We start from the raw sequence: 17,361 nt of genomic DNA, 5'->3' as shown, positions 1-17,361 counted from the left end.
CCTCCTCCATGGCTACCCACTGGGCACAGGAAACAACGCTGATTCAACCAGTGTGTGCCCAGTGGGTAGGCTTACTTCCCCTGTTGGCTGGACCTTAGCCCCCCTATCCTGTCTTCCCAGCTCTCCCCTGCCACACAGTAAACACACCAGGCTGTAATATTTACTCTGACTGTTAAAACTGTGTGGACCAGATTAGCCTGTTTCTACAAACCCAGAGAAAGAGTCTCCCTGATTAATGAGTAAACACGTGAACACACTCACACTCACACACACAATTTATCCTGCATTGAGAAATTCAGAATAATAAGCAGTGCAGTAGTTCAGTTATTGATAAAGAGTGTGAGGAGGATCGTAATGAAAGTATGATATTGTCACTCAGGAGAATATGGTGGTCTGGCACTATTCTGGCCAAGCATCCTGGATTCCCCTATCTGTGGCAGACACAACACCAGAAGTAGTTTCTTGCCATTTCTCTGCTGAATCAGAGGTAAAGTAGGTAAAGCACTCCAATGAAGTTATATTTTTGGGCCTTGGGTTTATGCAACGGCGGCGTGGGTCTGTTGGGCAGGTGTTATTTTTTCCCCCTCCTTCCAGAACCTCCCTGAGAAATGCTAATGACGGCTGTTTCATCCTCACTGCTGCAGCTGCCTGCACAGGGCTGCCTCTCCTACATTCATCCTACCTCCAAACATCTCTGTGAATAATACATTTTGCGTGGAGCTTTTAAGAGGGATGTGGCGGCACAAGGCTGCGTCAACAAGAAAGCCCAAACTTCAGCGTTGGTTTATTAGCATAGCCACTGTAATGATGGCGGACAACGTGTGAGTGATTCACCAGGAGGATGGAAGCTTTAACATGGCTCCCGTTGGTGTTGGGGCTGAGAACGTGGCTGTGAAAATCTGTGAAATTATCGCTTTTTTCCTGGACTGTTTCTCAGCAATGGCATCATTTCTAGAGTGGGCCGCTGCCAAGAGCGCAGCATGGAAAAGCCATTGTGCATAGGGTCTGAGACTGAACCCTGCTAAGGCGGCATACGGCTCCAAGGCTCATCTCCATACCAGTCTTATGCTTCGTGGAGATGTCTTTATGACATTGTTATGGCTCTAGAGAGGTCTATGGGTCGGCATTTGCTGTATGTATTTCAATGTCAGAGTGAAGTGACTGGAGAGAGTGGCGTGTGGTGGGCATTGACGTTGAGTCATCCTGGGACTGCAGGAAGGAGGATTGCATCATGGAAACTAGACGTCTGTGTTGTTCAGGGATTTCAGAGACTCTCTTTTCACTTCATCCCCCCTCTCTCTCCCACATCCTCCAACCAAATCCTCCTCGGTGACGCTGGCTAGTTGAATTATGTCGGGGGGCAGTTGGGGAGAGAGATGAGAGAGGCGCAGGGAACACACTGGGTTCCCTAGGTTCTCTCTGTTTGAGTCTGGTTCGGGGGTGTTCTTATTCCTAATGCAGGACCACCTGGTTGTGGCAGAGGCACTTTAACACAGAGCTGATGGTCTTGCGGTGCCTTAAGAACCCATCCTAGATCCCATCTCTGCCACCAACACACACAGCTCTGAAAGCACATGACCAAGCGGGTCGTCAGTTACTGACTCACCGGTCCACTGTGTTGAAACTAATAATCCCTGGTCTTTTGAAACTGAACAACAGCCCTATGTTTAAACACCAGTACAGACTAACAGGATCCAACCTATTGAGTGTCTCTTCAGAGAACTCTTGGAGCACAGACTCGGCTTTGTAAGAATGGGCTTGTGAGCCAATGAGGATGGTTTGGGCTTGGTTTTATTATGCTCTCTGCCTCAGAGGAATGCAAAGTGGCTTTGTTCTCCATGCATGATGATGATGTAACTGTTCCATAGAGATAAACTAAACGTCAACCTTCTGTGGCTCAGTTGTACTCTCAACCATCCAGAACACACAGAGAGAGAGAGAGAGAGAGAGAGAGAGAGAGAGAGAGAGAGAGAGAGAGAGAGGACAGTTAATAAATGAACCCAATTTCTTTTCAAGTGCAGACATTAGTCATGCAGTCAGGTCTCTGGCAGTCTTCCACTGCTGTGTGAGGTCCTGGGCTGTGCTTCTAAGGAGGCTCTCCTCTCCTTCCTTCCTTCCCTCCCTCCTTTCCTCCCTCCCTTCCTTCATGTCTCTGGGGGCGTGCTCCCCTGACATTCACCCCCCCCCCGTTTATCTCTGGGACACCCCCCACCCCACTCCCCTTCCCAGCCTGCTCCCAGTGCGACTCCTGTATAGTGTCAGGCCTCCTGTTACAGAATGAGAATACTGAGAGCCACCAACATCTTCCGTCTCAGCTCCTATCACATCCTATAAAACAAATTATGCAGTAACACATCAGCTGAAGGAGAGGACTTGGTTGGTTTCTACAAAGACATCACACATACGTAGGGAGGGAAGAAGGGGGAAAGCACAAGGGAGAGTCCTGCCCGTGTGGAGGGTTTAGTGTTGAACTCTGCCGGCGCCTGCCTTTGAGATGGGCCCTAATTTGCTCATTTGTATCTGTCAGTTGTGCTTTTGTGTGCCCAGCAGCGTGGGCCAATCAACAGCCTGGGACAGGCAGGCAAGGCTGAAAGCCTCTCAGAACAAGAGAACTCAAACACTTTTATTCCCCATCAAAACATGAGTCAACCTTTTGTATTGGCACAGAGGGGACCTGGATGCCTGCCACACATGTTTTGGATGCTGCCACCGTTTCCCCCCCCACTCCCTCCCTCATCTCCAGCTTTCTTTTACACTCTCTTATCTAATCTTGTGAGCATATTTATGTGTGGTGCAGGTAGTACAAACAGTTGCTGGAGCTTGCCCTGTTTCCTTAGAGGGCATGTAAAACATGTTTCACTTTCTAGCCCAACAGGTCGGGACAAAAACGAGAGTGTGAAAGACAAAATGAGCTGGAATGAAAGCATAGTGAGCTGCTAGTAGAGGGCTAGTAGAGGGCTAGTAGAGCTGGGAGGAGCTACAGGTAGTCATAGCTGATACAGGTTCAATAGACCCAGTAGTAGCAGGGTAGAAGCACCATATATATTGATTTGATTCTTCCTGCTGCCTTTTAAGAGGAGTATGAAAGTGGTCAGCTCAGCAGTGTCACTCTGTAATCATGGTGTCAGAGACTGCAGTTGTGGTAGTACCCCCCCCCCCCCCCCCGCCCCCGGCTGTCCCCTCTCCCACCAGCTGTGCGATTAGAGCCAGAGCCCGTTTCATCCATCTATAATCCTGCTCTGGTATCCCCCCCACACACACACACATACAGCACAATGTAACCATTTATAGTAAATGAGGTTAACGAAACTAAATGGAGTCATACACTTAGGACTAAACACAGAATCAACCTGATGCAAAGCAAGGTCAGCACTCAGCAGCCATACAGTCATGTTCTTTAGTCCTCCTGCACTGGTCTCTTCAATGAGCCCTGGTCCCCTGATGACAGCCAGAGAGAGAGAAAAAGGCTTGAGCTGCCCCACCTCCTGGCTCTCTCACATCAACCTGAGGGTGGGCCTGCCTGCCTCAACCTGGGCCTCCTCTCCTCTCTCTGTCAGCTAGCCTGCAACCCCCCCCCGCTGAAGCCCCACAATGACAGACTGGCAGCCCTAATACCACAGCCTGCTTTATCTCCCCTGCTTTATCTCCCTGAATTAAAACCCAATTGGAGGATGGATTTGGGGAAGTGCTGGCTCAGGCAGAGCTTTTTTAGGAATTGGGCTGATTTTATTTTAGGAAGAAAATGTAATTATGAGGACGGAAACACTTGAACATCATCAGTCCGAGGATTCATTCTAGAACTGATATACATGGAGATTAGTTGGCCATTTATTAAATGGCTTTGTGTTTGTTTGGGAGTGGATAGGGCCGCCCCTCCCTCCCAGCCTGTGTGCGTGTAACTGTGAGGTAGTGGCGTGTTTGCAGGAAGTGCTCGTGAGGAGAGCAGGACGCAGGGGAAGTGTTTGGCTTGGCTGAGCAGACAACCTGGCTGCTGCTAGGAAGCCTGCTGATCAGGAGAGACCGAGGGGCACAAAGCCTCCCCACCATGTCCCCCTGTCACTGAGGAAGTAACTACAATACACACACACATACACACACACCGGCCTGTGATGTCAGTGAGACAAAGCTCTGCTGGAGAACGCTCCCAACTGGACTTGTTGTTATTCTCAACTGTCACCTATTGAGCAATCCATCAGTTTTATTTTGCTGCGCATAAAACGGAGGAATTCAGACCCTTATGGAACATGGCAGGATGGATGAGACCTGCTCTCAATCACTGCATAATGCCTCTAGGTCTCCAGCATGGAAATTGGAGTGTCACAAACACATTTGTTTGTGGAAAGTTCTTATTGAAGGTGCACTGAAAGCCAGCTTATGTTGTTAGCCACCTTGACAAGGTAGGTAGCAGAGGAAGAGGCATGAAGGAGAAAGGAAGAGAGAGAATGAGAGAACGGAAATAAGATTTGAGAGAAAGAGAGATATGCAGCGTGAGAGGGGGTGAGAGAGAGAGTGTGTGTGTGAGAGAGAGAGACAGAGAGATGGATTCTACAATTACACTGAATGAACTACAGAACAAAAGGTCTGTGGTGTTGATGGTATCCTCAATGAAATGATCAAATTTACAGACCACAAATTCCAATTGGCTATACTTAAACTCTTTAACGTCATCCCAATATTCGGAACCAAGGACTGATCACCCCAATCTATAAAATTGACAAATTTGACCCCAATAAATACCATGGGATATGCGTCAACAGCAACCTTGGGAAAATCCTCTGCATTATCATTAACAGCAGACGCATACATTTCCTCAGTGATAACAATGTACTGAGCAAATGTCTGATTGTCTTTTTACCAAATTACCGTACTACAGACCATGTATTCACCGTGCACACCCAAATTGACAAAGAAACAAACCAAAACAAAGGCAAAGTCTTCTCATGCTTTGTTGATTTCAAAAAATCGTTTGACTCAATTTGGCATGAGGGTCTGCTGTACAAATAGATGGAAAGTGGTGTTGGGGAAGAAACATACGACATTATAAAATCCATGTAGACAATCAACAAGTGTGCGGTTAAAATTGGCAAAAAACACACACATTTCTTTCCACAGGGCCGTAGGATGAGACAGGGATGTAGCTTAAGCCCCAACCTCTTCAACATATATATCAACGAATTGACGAGGACACTAGAACAGTTTTCAGCACCCGGCCTCACCCTACTAGAATCTGAAGTCAAATGTCTACTGTTTGCTGATGATCTGGTGCTTCTGTCGCCAACCAAGGAGGGCCTACAGCAGCACCTAGATCTTCTGCACAGATTCTGCGAGACCTGGGGCCTGACAGGAAAAATAATAAATAATGGTTGTCCAAAAAAGGTCCAGTCGCCAGGACAACAAATACAAATTCCATCTAGATACCGTTGCCCTAGAGCACACAAAAAACGATGCATAGCTCGGCCTAAAGATCAGCACTACAGATAACTTCCACAAAGTTGTGAATGAGCTGAAAGACAAGGGAAGAAGGGCCTTCTATGCCAACAAAAGGAACATAAAATTCGTCATACCAATTAGGATCTGGCAAAAAATACTTGAATCATTTATAGTGAGGTCTGGGGTCCGCACACCAACCAAGAATTCACAAAATGGGGCAAACACCAAATTGAGACTCTGCATGCAGAATTCTGCAAAAATATCCCCCGTGTACAACATAAAACACCAAATAATGCATGCAGAGCAGAATTAGGCCGATACCCACTAATGATCAAAATCCAGAAAATATTCTACAAAGAATTCTATAAATTCTTCAATTCTACAAACACGTAAAAGGAAGCGATTCCCAAACCTTCCATAACAAAGCCATCACCTACAAAGAGATGAACCTGGAGAAGAGTCCCCTAAGCAAGCTGGTCCTGGGGCTCTGTTCACAAACACAAACAGACCCCACAGAGCCCCAGGACAGCAACACAATTAGACCCAACCAAATCATGAAAAAATAAAAAGATAATTACTTGACACATTAATGACCACTGTGACTGACCTAAACTTAATGAAAGCTTTGACTATGTACAGACTCAGTGAGCATAGCCTTGCTATTGAGAAACGCCGCCGTTGGCAGACCTGGCTCTCAAAAGAAGACAGGCTATGTGCACACTTCCCACAAAATGAGGTGGAAACTGAGCTGCACTTCCTAACCTCCTGCCAAATGTATGTGTTAAGGCTGTGTAAGGGAGGCGAAGTCAGGTGCAGGAGAGCAGGGTAGAGTAAACAGGTGCACTTTTATTCCGTTCAATAATAGGCACAAAAAATGACATAAGTGCCCAAAAACACGGAACATAAATGATAAAAGTATCGCGCGTGAACATACACCGTTAACAATGAACAATTACACACAAAGACATGATGGGGAACAGAGGACTAAATACATGTAGATTGATTGGGGAATGAAAACCAGGTGTGTATGGAACAAGACAAAACAAATGTACATATGAAAAATGGAGGGGCGATGGCTAGAAAGCCGGTGACGTCAATCGCCGAACGCTGCCCGAACAAGGAGAGCAGCCGACTTCGGCGGAAGTCGTGACAGTATGACCATATTGGAGACACATATTTCCCTCAGATTACACAGATCAACAAAGAATTCTAAAACAAATCCAATTTTGATAAACTCCCATATCAACTGGGTGAAATACCACAGTGTGCGATCACAGCGCAAGATTGGTGACCTGTTGCCACAAGAAAAAGGCAACCATTGAAGAACAAACACCATTGTAAATACAACCCATATTTAGTCGGAAGGGTACATACACCTTAGCCAAATACATTTAATCCTAGTAAATATTCCCTGTTTTAGGTCAGAAAGGAACACCACTTTATTTTAAGAATGTGAAATGTCAGAATAATAGTAGAGAAAATGATTTATTTCAGCTTTTATTTCTTTCATTACATTCCCAGTGGGTCAGAAGTTTACCTACACTCAATTAGTATTTGGTAGCATTGCCTTTAAATTGTTTAACTTGGGTCAAACGTTTCGGGTAGCCTTCCACAAGCGTCCCACAATAAGTTGGGTGAATTTTGGCCCATTCCTCCTGACAGAGCTGGTGTAACTGAGTCAGGTTTGTAGGCCTCTTTGCTCGCACACGCTTTTTCAGTTCTGCCCACACATTTCTATAGGATTGAGGTCAGGGCTTTGTGATGGCCACTCCAACACCTTGACATTTTGCCACAACTTTGGAAGTATGCTTGGGGTCATTGTCCATTTGGAAGACCTATTTGCGACCAAGCTTTAACTTCCTGACTGATGTCTTGAGATGTTGCTTCAGTATATTCACATAATTTTCCTGCCCCATGATGCCATCTATTTTGTGAAGTGCATCAGTCCCTCCTGCAGCAAAGCACCCCCACAACATGATGCTGCCACCCCCGTGCTTCACGGTTAGGATGGTGTTCTTCGGCTTGCAAGCCTCCCCCTTTTTCCTCCAAACATAACAAAGGTCATTATGGCCAAACAGTTCTATTGTTGTTTCATCAGACCAGAGGGCATTTCTCCAAAAAGTACGATCTTTGTCCCCATGTGCAGTTGCAAACCGTAGTCTGGCTTTTTTATGGCGGTTTTGGAGCAGTGGCTTCTTCTTTGCTGAGCGGCCTTTCAGGTTATGTCGATATAGGACTCGTTTTACTGTGGACATAGATACTTTTGTACCTGTTTCCTCCAGCATCTTCACAAGGTCTTTTGCTTTTCTGGGATTGATTTGCACTTTTCGCACCAAAGTACGTTCATCTCTAGGAGACAGAATGCTTCTCCTTCCTGAGCGGTATGACGGCTGCGTGGTCCCATGATGTTTATACTTGCGTACTATTGTTTGTACAGATGAACGTTGTACCTTCAGGCATTTGGAAATTGCTCCCAAGGATGAACCAGACTTGTGGAGGTCTACAATCTTTTTCCTGAGGTCTTGGCTGATTTCTTTTGATTTTCCCATGATGTCAAGCAAAGAGGCACTGACTTTGAAGGTAGACCTTGAAATACATCCAGAGGTCCACCTCCAATTGACTCAAATTAAGCCATGACATCATTTTCTGGAATTTTCCAAGCTGTTTAAAGGTACAGTCAACTTAGTGAATGTAAACTTCTGACCCACTGGAATTGTGATACAGTGAAATAATCTGTCTGTAAACAATTGTTGGAAAAATGACTTATGTCATGCGTAAAATAGATGTCCTAACCGACTTGCCAAAACTATAATTTGTTAACAAGACATTTGTGGAGTGGTTGAAAAAATAGTTTTAATGACTCCAACCTAAGTGTATGTAAACTTCCGACTTCTAATGTATGTTTATTTATTTTCCCTTCTGTACTTTAACTATTTGCACATAATATGACATTTGAAATGTTGGAACTTTTGTGAGTGTTAGGTTTACTGTTCATTTGTGTTGTTTATTTCACTTGTGTTTATTATCTACTTCACTTGCTTTGGCAATGTTAACATATGTATCCCATGCCAATAAAGTGCCTTGAATTGAATTGAATTGAGACACACACAGAGAGAGACACACACACACACACACACACACACAGATTGACACTCACACAGAGAGAGACATACACAGAGAGAGAGAGAGACACACACACACACACAGAGAGAGACACACAGAGAGAGAGAGAGACACACACAGAGAGAGAGAGAGAAACAGAGAGAGAGAGACACACACAGAGAGAGAGACACACACAGAGAGAGAGCGAGAGAGACACAGAGAGAGAGAGAGAGAGAGAGAGAGAGAGAGAGAGAGAGACACACACACACAGAGAGAGAGACACACACATACACCGTGACAGAGAGACACACACAGAGAGAGTGAGAGAGAGGGACACAGAGAGAGTGAGAGAAAGGGACACAGAGAGAGTGAGAGAGAGGGACACGGAGAGAGGGACCAGTGAATAACACAGTGGGAGCAAAGGAAGGCTCTCTCTAGTGAAGAACCTTTAGAGTGGGATAGCTTTCACCTGGATTTACCTGGTCAGTCTATGTCAGGGAAAGAGCAGGTGTTCATAATGTTTTGTGTACTCAGTGTATGTCTGTCTGTCGTCCTCCAGCCCTGCAGAGCAGAACTCAAGTTCAGCTATGATGTGAAAAGGTCAGGGTCAGGGTTGTGGCTCTGGGCTGCAGGTTGTGTCTCTGTCTCTGCAGACAGCCAAAGGAGGCGCTGAGGCGTGAGGTTTAGGTGGGCAGGGAGAAGCATAACAAGCTGTGACTGTGCAGATTGCTGCTATATGGCCCATGAAGTAGATTAGATGGGATTGGTTGTGTAATTTTCAGGCACCAAGCCTTTAGATGGCTACACTCAGCTGTCCACAATTATAATGCAAGGTGTCTTTCATCACATCCAGTGTAATGTATGGGGCATAATAGATCCTAAAGTTATAGGCTTTTACTGCAAGTTAATACCGCTAGACAGTTGTGGTAATGATTAATATAACAGACTGCTCTCGTTGAGAGTACATTGAAAATAATGTTGCTGATGATGCTGATGTTGATAACGCCGAAAATACGTCTTAATGACGCTGCTTATTCTGACACATTTTCTTCTCTTGTGTAGATTCATCAGGCCAGGTGACCTCGTCTCCCCTGGGCTCTCCCACGTCCCACCGGGGCATGCACCCATCCCTGCTCAGCCCGTCCTCCATGGGGCCCTCGGGCTCCCTGCACTCTCCCATCAGCACCCTGAGTTCTCCCATGAACGGCCTGGGCTCGCCATTCTCTGTCATCAGCTCCCCCATGGGCCCACACTCCATGTCCTCGCCCGGCATGGGCTACGGCCCCAGTGTCAGCCCCCAGGTAAGGCCTGTCATAGATCCACACACACAAACACATACACACTCACACTCATACCTGTATAACAAACACACACACATCACAGATGTTGCAGACAAGCACACAGGTGCAAGCACACAGATGCCGGTCACACACACTTGCCTGACCAACCCGAAGACAACCGTAAATCAACTGCCCTAGTACTGGGTCCTGTGATGCATGGGGGGCTCTTCCGTGACCCTTTCTTTTTCACAGTTTGATACTTAAGCTCTGTCCCTCACTCTTCTCCCTCTCTGACCTAATCTCTTCAATCTCTCACCCCATCCTGCTCTCTTCCACTTTTTCTCACCCTACTTCCCTCTCTCTTCCCAGCTATCGGGCTCCTTCCTCCTTTTCTCTCTCTGATTTGCACTTTCATTAGTTAATTCATTCATTCTCTCTCGTTCTCTCTCGTTCTCTCTCGTTCTCTCTCTCTCTCTCTCTCTCTCTCTCTCTCTCTCTCTCTCTCTCTCTCTCTCTCTCTCTCTCTCTCTCTCTCTCTCTCTCTCTCTCTCTCTCTCTCTCTCTCTCTCTCACTCTCTCTCACTCTCTCACTCTCTGTCTGTCTCTCTGTCTCTCTCTCGGTCTCTCTCTCTGTCTGTCTCCTATCTCTCTCTCCTTCCCTCTGTCCCACCCTCTCTCTCTTCTGTTCCATGAATAAGCACCCCAGTTTCTATGGTGGTGAAAAAAAGCATAATTAAGACATCAAAGCTTCCCGTGGCCCAGTTTCCTTTCAAAGCCAAATCTAAAAACGTTTCCCCAAAATGCAGTAACAGCCTTTTTGTGTTTGTTAATAATTGTGTTAAATAGGGAGTCAGCGATGCACTGTTATTGGAATGGTTTTCCCTGGCTTTTGCGCTCCTAACCAAAGCGTCCCATATGTAATAGAGTTAAGTGTGGATTAAGGGCACTTTCTGAGAGAGAACCCAATTCTGCATTCTTCTTCCATTGCTAGAAAGAAAGCCCCACCTCCCCTTCCTCTCCTCCTCCGCTTCTGAATTCCTGTGCTTTCATCTGCAATGTGGACTCGATCCTGCCTTTTCAATATGCAGGTTGAATATAATGTTTGGTACAGTAGCAATGGCTACTGTTGGTTTTGCTCGGATCCGTGTACGTTTCAAGGTCTGTAAGAGAGAAGGTTTGAGTTATATGTTCTCCGGGATGATTCAGCGCCAACATGCACTCACCTCTTTCAGTCAGAGATGAACTCAATGAAACTCACAACTGGAAAATCCTGGGTGGAGGGACAGTTGCTGGTAGGTGGTGAGGGTGGAAGGTGGTAATTGGTGAGGGTTGGATCTGACTAGTAGCTGGCTGACTAGAGAGGATGGTGGCTGACTGGTAAGGGTGGTGGCTACAGTTGGTTAGAGAGAGAGTTGTGAGATGACTGGTAGCTGGTCTACAGTTAATTAGAGAGGGTTGTTGGAGGGTTAAAGGTGGCGTGGCCCTGCGGTCACGAGGCACAGCTTCTCTGATGGAAGGTGATTTGAGTCAGACGGCAGATGCCTCTTGCTCTTAACACTCGGCTGACTGGCGGTTTTCAGGAGCAGTCGGGCGGAACGAGTTCGCCGCTCTCTGTGCCCTCTTGTATTTAACCTCCCAGGATCCGCAACACGATACCCCACCTGCAATGACCTCCCACACACACATACAGTACACTGGACACACACAAACACAGGCACACGTGCACACAATTTAGAGACTTCCCTACCTCACGCACACATTCATATTTATACATACAGTGCCCAGAGGGACGTGGCATGGGAAAGGACATGAACTACTTTTCTTTTGTCAACCATCTTGTATTCTAGCCATCAAACCACATGTAGAAGATCAACCTGTCCTTAAGACTAGCCACATCTTACATTTATCAGTCAGTCCAACTTGCAGATCAGAACCAGAACCAAGGCAAACTTAGTGGCTGACTGGCTCTGGACCTCGAGCTGAGGTCTTATTTAGTCTTTTTTAGCGACACCAGTTTGGTATGTCTGTGCTTAGACTGACATTCATTCTGTGAGCCGGCTTTTTGCACTGTATATTGTTTAAGATTAAAATATCGTCTGCATTGTTCCAAGGGAGAACACTTAGTCGAAACTGATACCTTTTCTTTCTTTCTCTCCATGTCTTTCTTTCTTTAAGTGTTTTTTCTCTATTATTACGGTCTTTTGTGGGATTATCCCCCCTTTCTGGTATGTTCTGGGAGACATTTCTTGGGGAGGTAGGTTGGGGGGAGCGCCAGACCACAGCCTTGCCCGTAGGAAATTGTCCAGTCCTGTTCTGAGTTTGGGCCTCTGACGCTCCAGCCATCACTCTATCACAGCCACCACAGATTACCCAGGACTGGAACTAATTTTACACTTCCAATGACAATAGACAATGCTGTCTGGCTGTCATTTCTGCTGAAAGGGATCCTCTGTCCTCAGTTAGAGCTGAAACCAGTGGCAGATACCGAGTGCTTTCCGTTTCATTAAATACTCCTGTTTCTGTCTCTCCAACCTCCGCTGTTCCACTCCAAAAAGTCTGGGACATACAGGCCCACAACTCTTAACATAAAGCCTGTTGTGTGTGTTTCTGGAGCTGAGGCCATACTAATGCTAAAAAGGTGTCAATGTTTTACAAGAAATAGAATGCTCTTTATAACGTATAAATATGCTTGCGGTGATGTCATTCACCCGTTTTGGTACATCTTGTTTAGGTAAGGGTCGCTAGGAGACTGGGGCAAAACACACTGCTATAATATAGTATATATGGAGTGGGGGAGAGCAGAATGGACTGCAGCCCCTTCCTGTGTGGGAGTAATAAAGCTCCACTCCAATGTGCTGGTCTTTGATGAGAGCTGGTTTAGGCACCAGCCACGCTCTATGACATCATGGGGACATGGTCCTAATGGGCACACAATGGAGCCATGTGGAGAGTCCCAGGAGAGCAGTTACCATCACCCATGCTATGTCAATCACACCAAATGGGCAGGCCAATATGTTTTTACCCAAAGTCATCTCTAGGTAGCAATTACCTGAGCTTTTCTGCTTCTCGCCATGCGCTTACAGCGTAATGGCACCTACGTATGTAGTTTACATGCAGTCCGTATCCAGACAAATATGTTACCCCATTGCATACCTGGTCCAGATTTACAGAGTCACAGAGCACAGGGATTGAGTTGAACCCCTAAACCAGATTCAGTGTACATGCATGATAATGCGTCTACCTCCTGCATCCATATGAAGGGCCTCAGTGAAGGCCAGCTGTGTTTGAGGGAGGCTACTCTGAGGGGAAGAAACCACAACACCGGGGTTTGATTTCACACACTGGCCCCCGAGGCCCCTCTAACTGAAATGCCTCAGGGGGCAACACATTTATTTTAAACCTACCCAAAAGGCCGCTGAGGGCTTCATTTGCATCTGGTGGTATGGTCTTTACAACTTAAAACTGCAAAGACAGTCTGACCCTACGCGCGCGCACACACACACACACACACACACACACACACACACACACACAAACTCTGCAAACCCAAAATGAGTCACTACAGCACCCACAACACACACATACACTACTCCACATACCTTAAATGGTTCTTAAAGTGAATGCTTATATGCACCTAAAATAAACATATATAAGCTGCTCTTAAAAACCATTCAACCAGACCAAATTTAAAGAACTGTGGTCTGTAACTAGGAGTGGGTGGAATAGACTAGGATACAGGAGTCAACTAGGAGACTAGGATACAGGAGTCAACTAGGAGACTAGGATACAGGAGTCAACTAGGAGACTAGGATACAGGAGTCAACTAGGAGACTAGGATACAGGAGTCAACTAGGAGACTAGGATACAGGAGTCAAGCTCTGGCTTTGTCTCAGACTGTTTCATACAGGATCTAATGAAGAACATGTCTGTTTTTATTATTTCACAGTCATCATTGAGCCTGGGGTTTGTGGGAAGAGAGAAAACAACAAGTCAAGCAGCAAATCGAGCTTCCAACAGATTGTTTTCAGCAGCGATGTGTCCAGACTAGGGCTGTGGCAGTCATTACATTTTGTCAGCCGGTTATTGTCATGCAAATAACATAAACACGTTTCGCATCTCCTGGCTTTCACCCTAGTCTACAAGCCGCTGATGCAGACCATTGGAACATATACGTTTTAAAAAGCCTAATAAATCCATTTAATATAGCCTACACCATCACAATAAATCCATAATTTATTTTAATCAAGTCTAAAGAAACATGATATGAAGAAAATGTAGTCTATTTCAGAAGAACAGAATAGCATACTCTGAGTTAACCTTATGTTAGGCCCTGATCTGGCTACGTCATATGGCTGTGGGCTAAACTAGTTCATTTAGCAGACAAAATGTGCTTAGAATTCTGTAGCATTATTTTATATTATTTTATAGTATGAAGAATACAATTGAACATAGCTGAGTAAAATAGAAAGGATATGTTCTCCAAATGATTTCTGAAGGAGTGTGCACATTCACATTCTGTGTTGAGCGGTTAATAAAGAATCAGATCCTCCTATATGCTTAATTTAGAGTAATTTATGCAACTTCAGTTGTTCTACAAACGATGGGCTTTATGTTTTGATATTTAATACATTCTAAGGCTGCATGATGCGACTCTAATGACGATTTGAAAAAAGTTGCATGAAATGCATGAGCTCTGCTCTGTTTCTTCACACTTCATCAGTCTCTCATTCACAATTTGACATGCACTTGATAATATTCTCACACATCAGACTGTTCTTAATTTAATCTGCTCTTTACATATAGCCTATGGGTGGATTCTTTTTTTAAAATTTATTTTAATATGCATCCATAGGCAGCACACCCATAAGGAAAGAGGAAGCTAAGCTTTCCCTAAAGTAAATTTAATTAAATAGCCAAAATTATAAATCTTAATTTGCCTACTCCTGTCTATACAGAAATACATGAAATCATTTGTAAAAGGCTACTAAGGCATCATTTGGCCACAGAGGATCATTAGCTCCTTTAGAAATAATAAGTTGTTTTGAATCTTATTGTCTACGGTCAGAAGGAAAGACAGCGCACGCAATTTGGGCAGATTATTGTTGAGTTGCGACTGTGTGTCTGAGAGGCCAAGCCAGGCATATCGCAATATTTAAAATACAATCGTGGGAAAGCAAATGGTTATTGCTGTAAAGAGAAGACAATGAAAAGACAATGAAAAGACAAATTCTGAACTTAATTGAGCGAATAACAGTATAGCCTATCTTATTGGCACCACTGGAGAGCATGGGAAATATCCCTGGTGAGTGCGCACTGCACATATTCACTATTTATCATTGTTGGTTGGGTCAGTGCTACTTAAACGTTTGTTTTTTTACAATCATTTCCTCCTCCAGTTTAGATGGATGTCAAATTGTATGTGTGCCTTCCGTTCATGTAGGTCTAGTATATGGACATCGTCGTTTTTAGTGATCTGTTTGTCAGTGTCAGCAGAGTAGGCTACCGTTATTTGTCGTATTAAAAAAGATTCTGCTAATGTCTCCAGTTGTATAAAGTGTAGTAGAATTGCATGAAATGTGTTTATGAAAGGCCACGTTTTTCCCATAGAAGAACCGTAGCTGATGTAGCCCAGGTCTACTCTACGCAATATGCGCTCAGCCATGCATTGAACAGTATTTTTTTGTGAACAGTGATTGAGTTATATTATTAGCCTAAATTATGACTATCCAATCTACTCATCATCACATTACAAATAGTAGGCCGTCTTACGTATGTCTGCAAATGCGATGATGCATGGAATGCTTTATTATGTAGTTGCATTTTTATGGTGAAAATGATCTTGTCCAAACTTGAAACTCACACGCAGCCTATGTTTACCATGTTTTAAAGTGGATTCATGTGTTTGCTTTTCAGAATTGAGCAAAGAACATAGTTAACACGAGTTAGCTGGGTTCCTCTTTTAATTAAATAGTGGCCAGTCAAAACTTTTTTTTCACATGTGATTGCACAATGACTGGGCTTATAAAAACACGTTTCACTAGGCTCTGTAGGCTATGTGCTCTGTAGGCTATCTGCTCTGTAGGCTATGTGCTCTGTAGGCTATGTGCTCTATAGACTATCTGCTCTGTAGGCTTTGTGCTCTGTAGGCTATCTGCTCTGTAGGCTATGTGCTCTGTGGGCTATGTGCTCTATAGGCTATGTGCTCTGTAGGCTATGTGCTCTGTAGGCTATCTTCCCTGTAGGCGATGTGCTCTATATGCGTTGTGCTCTGTAGACTATCTGCTCTGTAGGCTATGTGCTCTGTAGGCTATGTGCTCTATAGGCTATCTGCTCTGTAGGCTTTGTGCTCTGTAGACTATGTGCTCTATAGGCTATCTGCTCTGTAGGCTTTGTGCTCTGTAGGCTATGTGCTCTATAGGCTATCTGCTCTGTAGGTGTTGTGCTCTGTGGGCTATGTGCTCTATAGACTATGTGCTCTGTAGGCTATGTGCTCTATAGGCTATCTGCTCTGTAGAATTTGTGCTCTGTAGGCTATGTGCTCTATAGACTATCTGCTCTGTAGGCTATGTGCTCTGTAGGCTATGTGCTCTATAGACTATGTGCTCTGTAGGCTTTGTGCTCTTTTTAAACGGCATGTGCTGTTTCTTGCCTTACTGCACAAGCTGGGCATCCTTCACAAGTGATAATACATCATTCACAAGTGATAATACATCATTCACAAGTGATAGTACATCATTCACAAGTATTCCTCGGCCACCAAACTTTACAGTATGGCAATGTGCATTGGGGCAGGTAGTGTTGTCCTGGCATCCGCCAAACCCAGATTAGTCCATCGGACTGCAAGATGGTGAAGCGTGAATCATTACTCCAGAGAATGCGTTTCCACTGCTCCAGAGTCCAATGGCAGCAAGCTTTACACCACTCCAGCCAACACTTGGAATTTTGCATAGTGATTTTAGCCTTGTGTGGCTGCATGGAATCTCATTTCATGAAGCTTCCAACGAACAGTTCTTGTGCTGATGTTGCTTCCAGAGGCACAGACAAATTTTACGCCTAACGCTTCAACATTCGGCGGTCCTGTTCTGTGAGCTTGTGTGGCCTAACACTTCGCGGCTGAGCCGTTGTTGCTCCTAGACGTTTCCACTTCACAATGACAACACTAACAGTTGACCAGGGAAGCTCTAGCAGGGCAGAAATTTTATGAACTCACTTGTTGGAAAGGTGGCATCCTATGACGGTCCCATATTGTAAGTCAATAAGCTCTTCAGGAAGGCCATTCTACTATGGAGATTGCATGGCTGTGTGCTTGTTTGTATACACATGTCAGCAACAGGTGTGGCTGAAATAGCTGAATCCACAACATTTGAAGGGGTGTCTACATACTTTTGTATATATAGTGTATAGTAGTCCTAGCCTATAGAAAGCTGATGGGATCCTCCTCTTTTAAATAGAAGCCATCAAAACTTTTCTCATGAAATTGCTTAGCCTATAGAAAGGTTGCGCAACGTGCTTTTGCATTGATGTCAGAGTGATTAGAGGGACAATAGAT

The 17,361-nt window shown here is 44.9% G+C and overlaps 1 protein-coding gene across 3 annotated transcripts in view; it reads left to right on the top strand.

The window, feature by feature from the left end:
• The window catches only part of LOC139543943 (retinoic acid receptor RXR-alpha-A), a 156,839-nt gene that overhangs the window by 79,307 nt on the left and 60,171 nt on the right, over window positions 1–17,361 (top strand). For all 3 annotated transcript variants that reach the window (XM_071350537.1, XM_071350539.1, XM_071350538.1), the window contains exon 3: window positions 9,595–9,833. In XM_071350537.1, the coding sequence (XP_071206638.1) occupies window positions 9,595–9,833 (239 nt within the window). The remainder of the gene's footprint in view (window positions 1–9,594; window positions 9,834–17,361) is intronic.

Source organism: Salvelinus alpinus, chromosome 18 (assembly GCF_045679555.1).
Source record: "Salvelinus alpinus chromosome 18, SLU_Salpinus.1, whole genome shotgun sequence".
Lineage (NCBI taxonomy): Eukaryota > Metazoa > Chordata > Actinopteri > Salmoniformes > Salmonidae > Salvelinus > Salvelinus alpinus.
The sequence above is the reverse complement of the archived record's forward strand: the minus strand, read 5'-3'. Positions and strand labels throughout refer to the sequence as shown.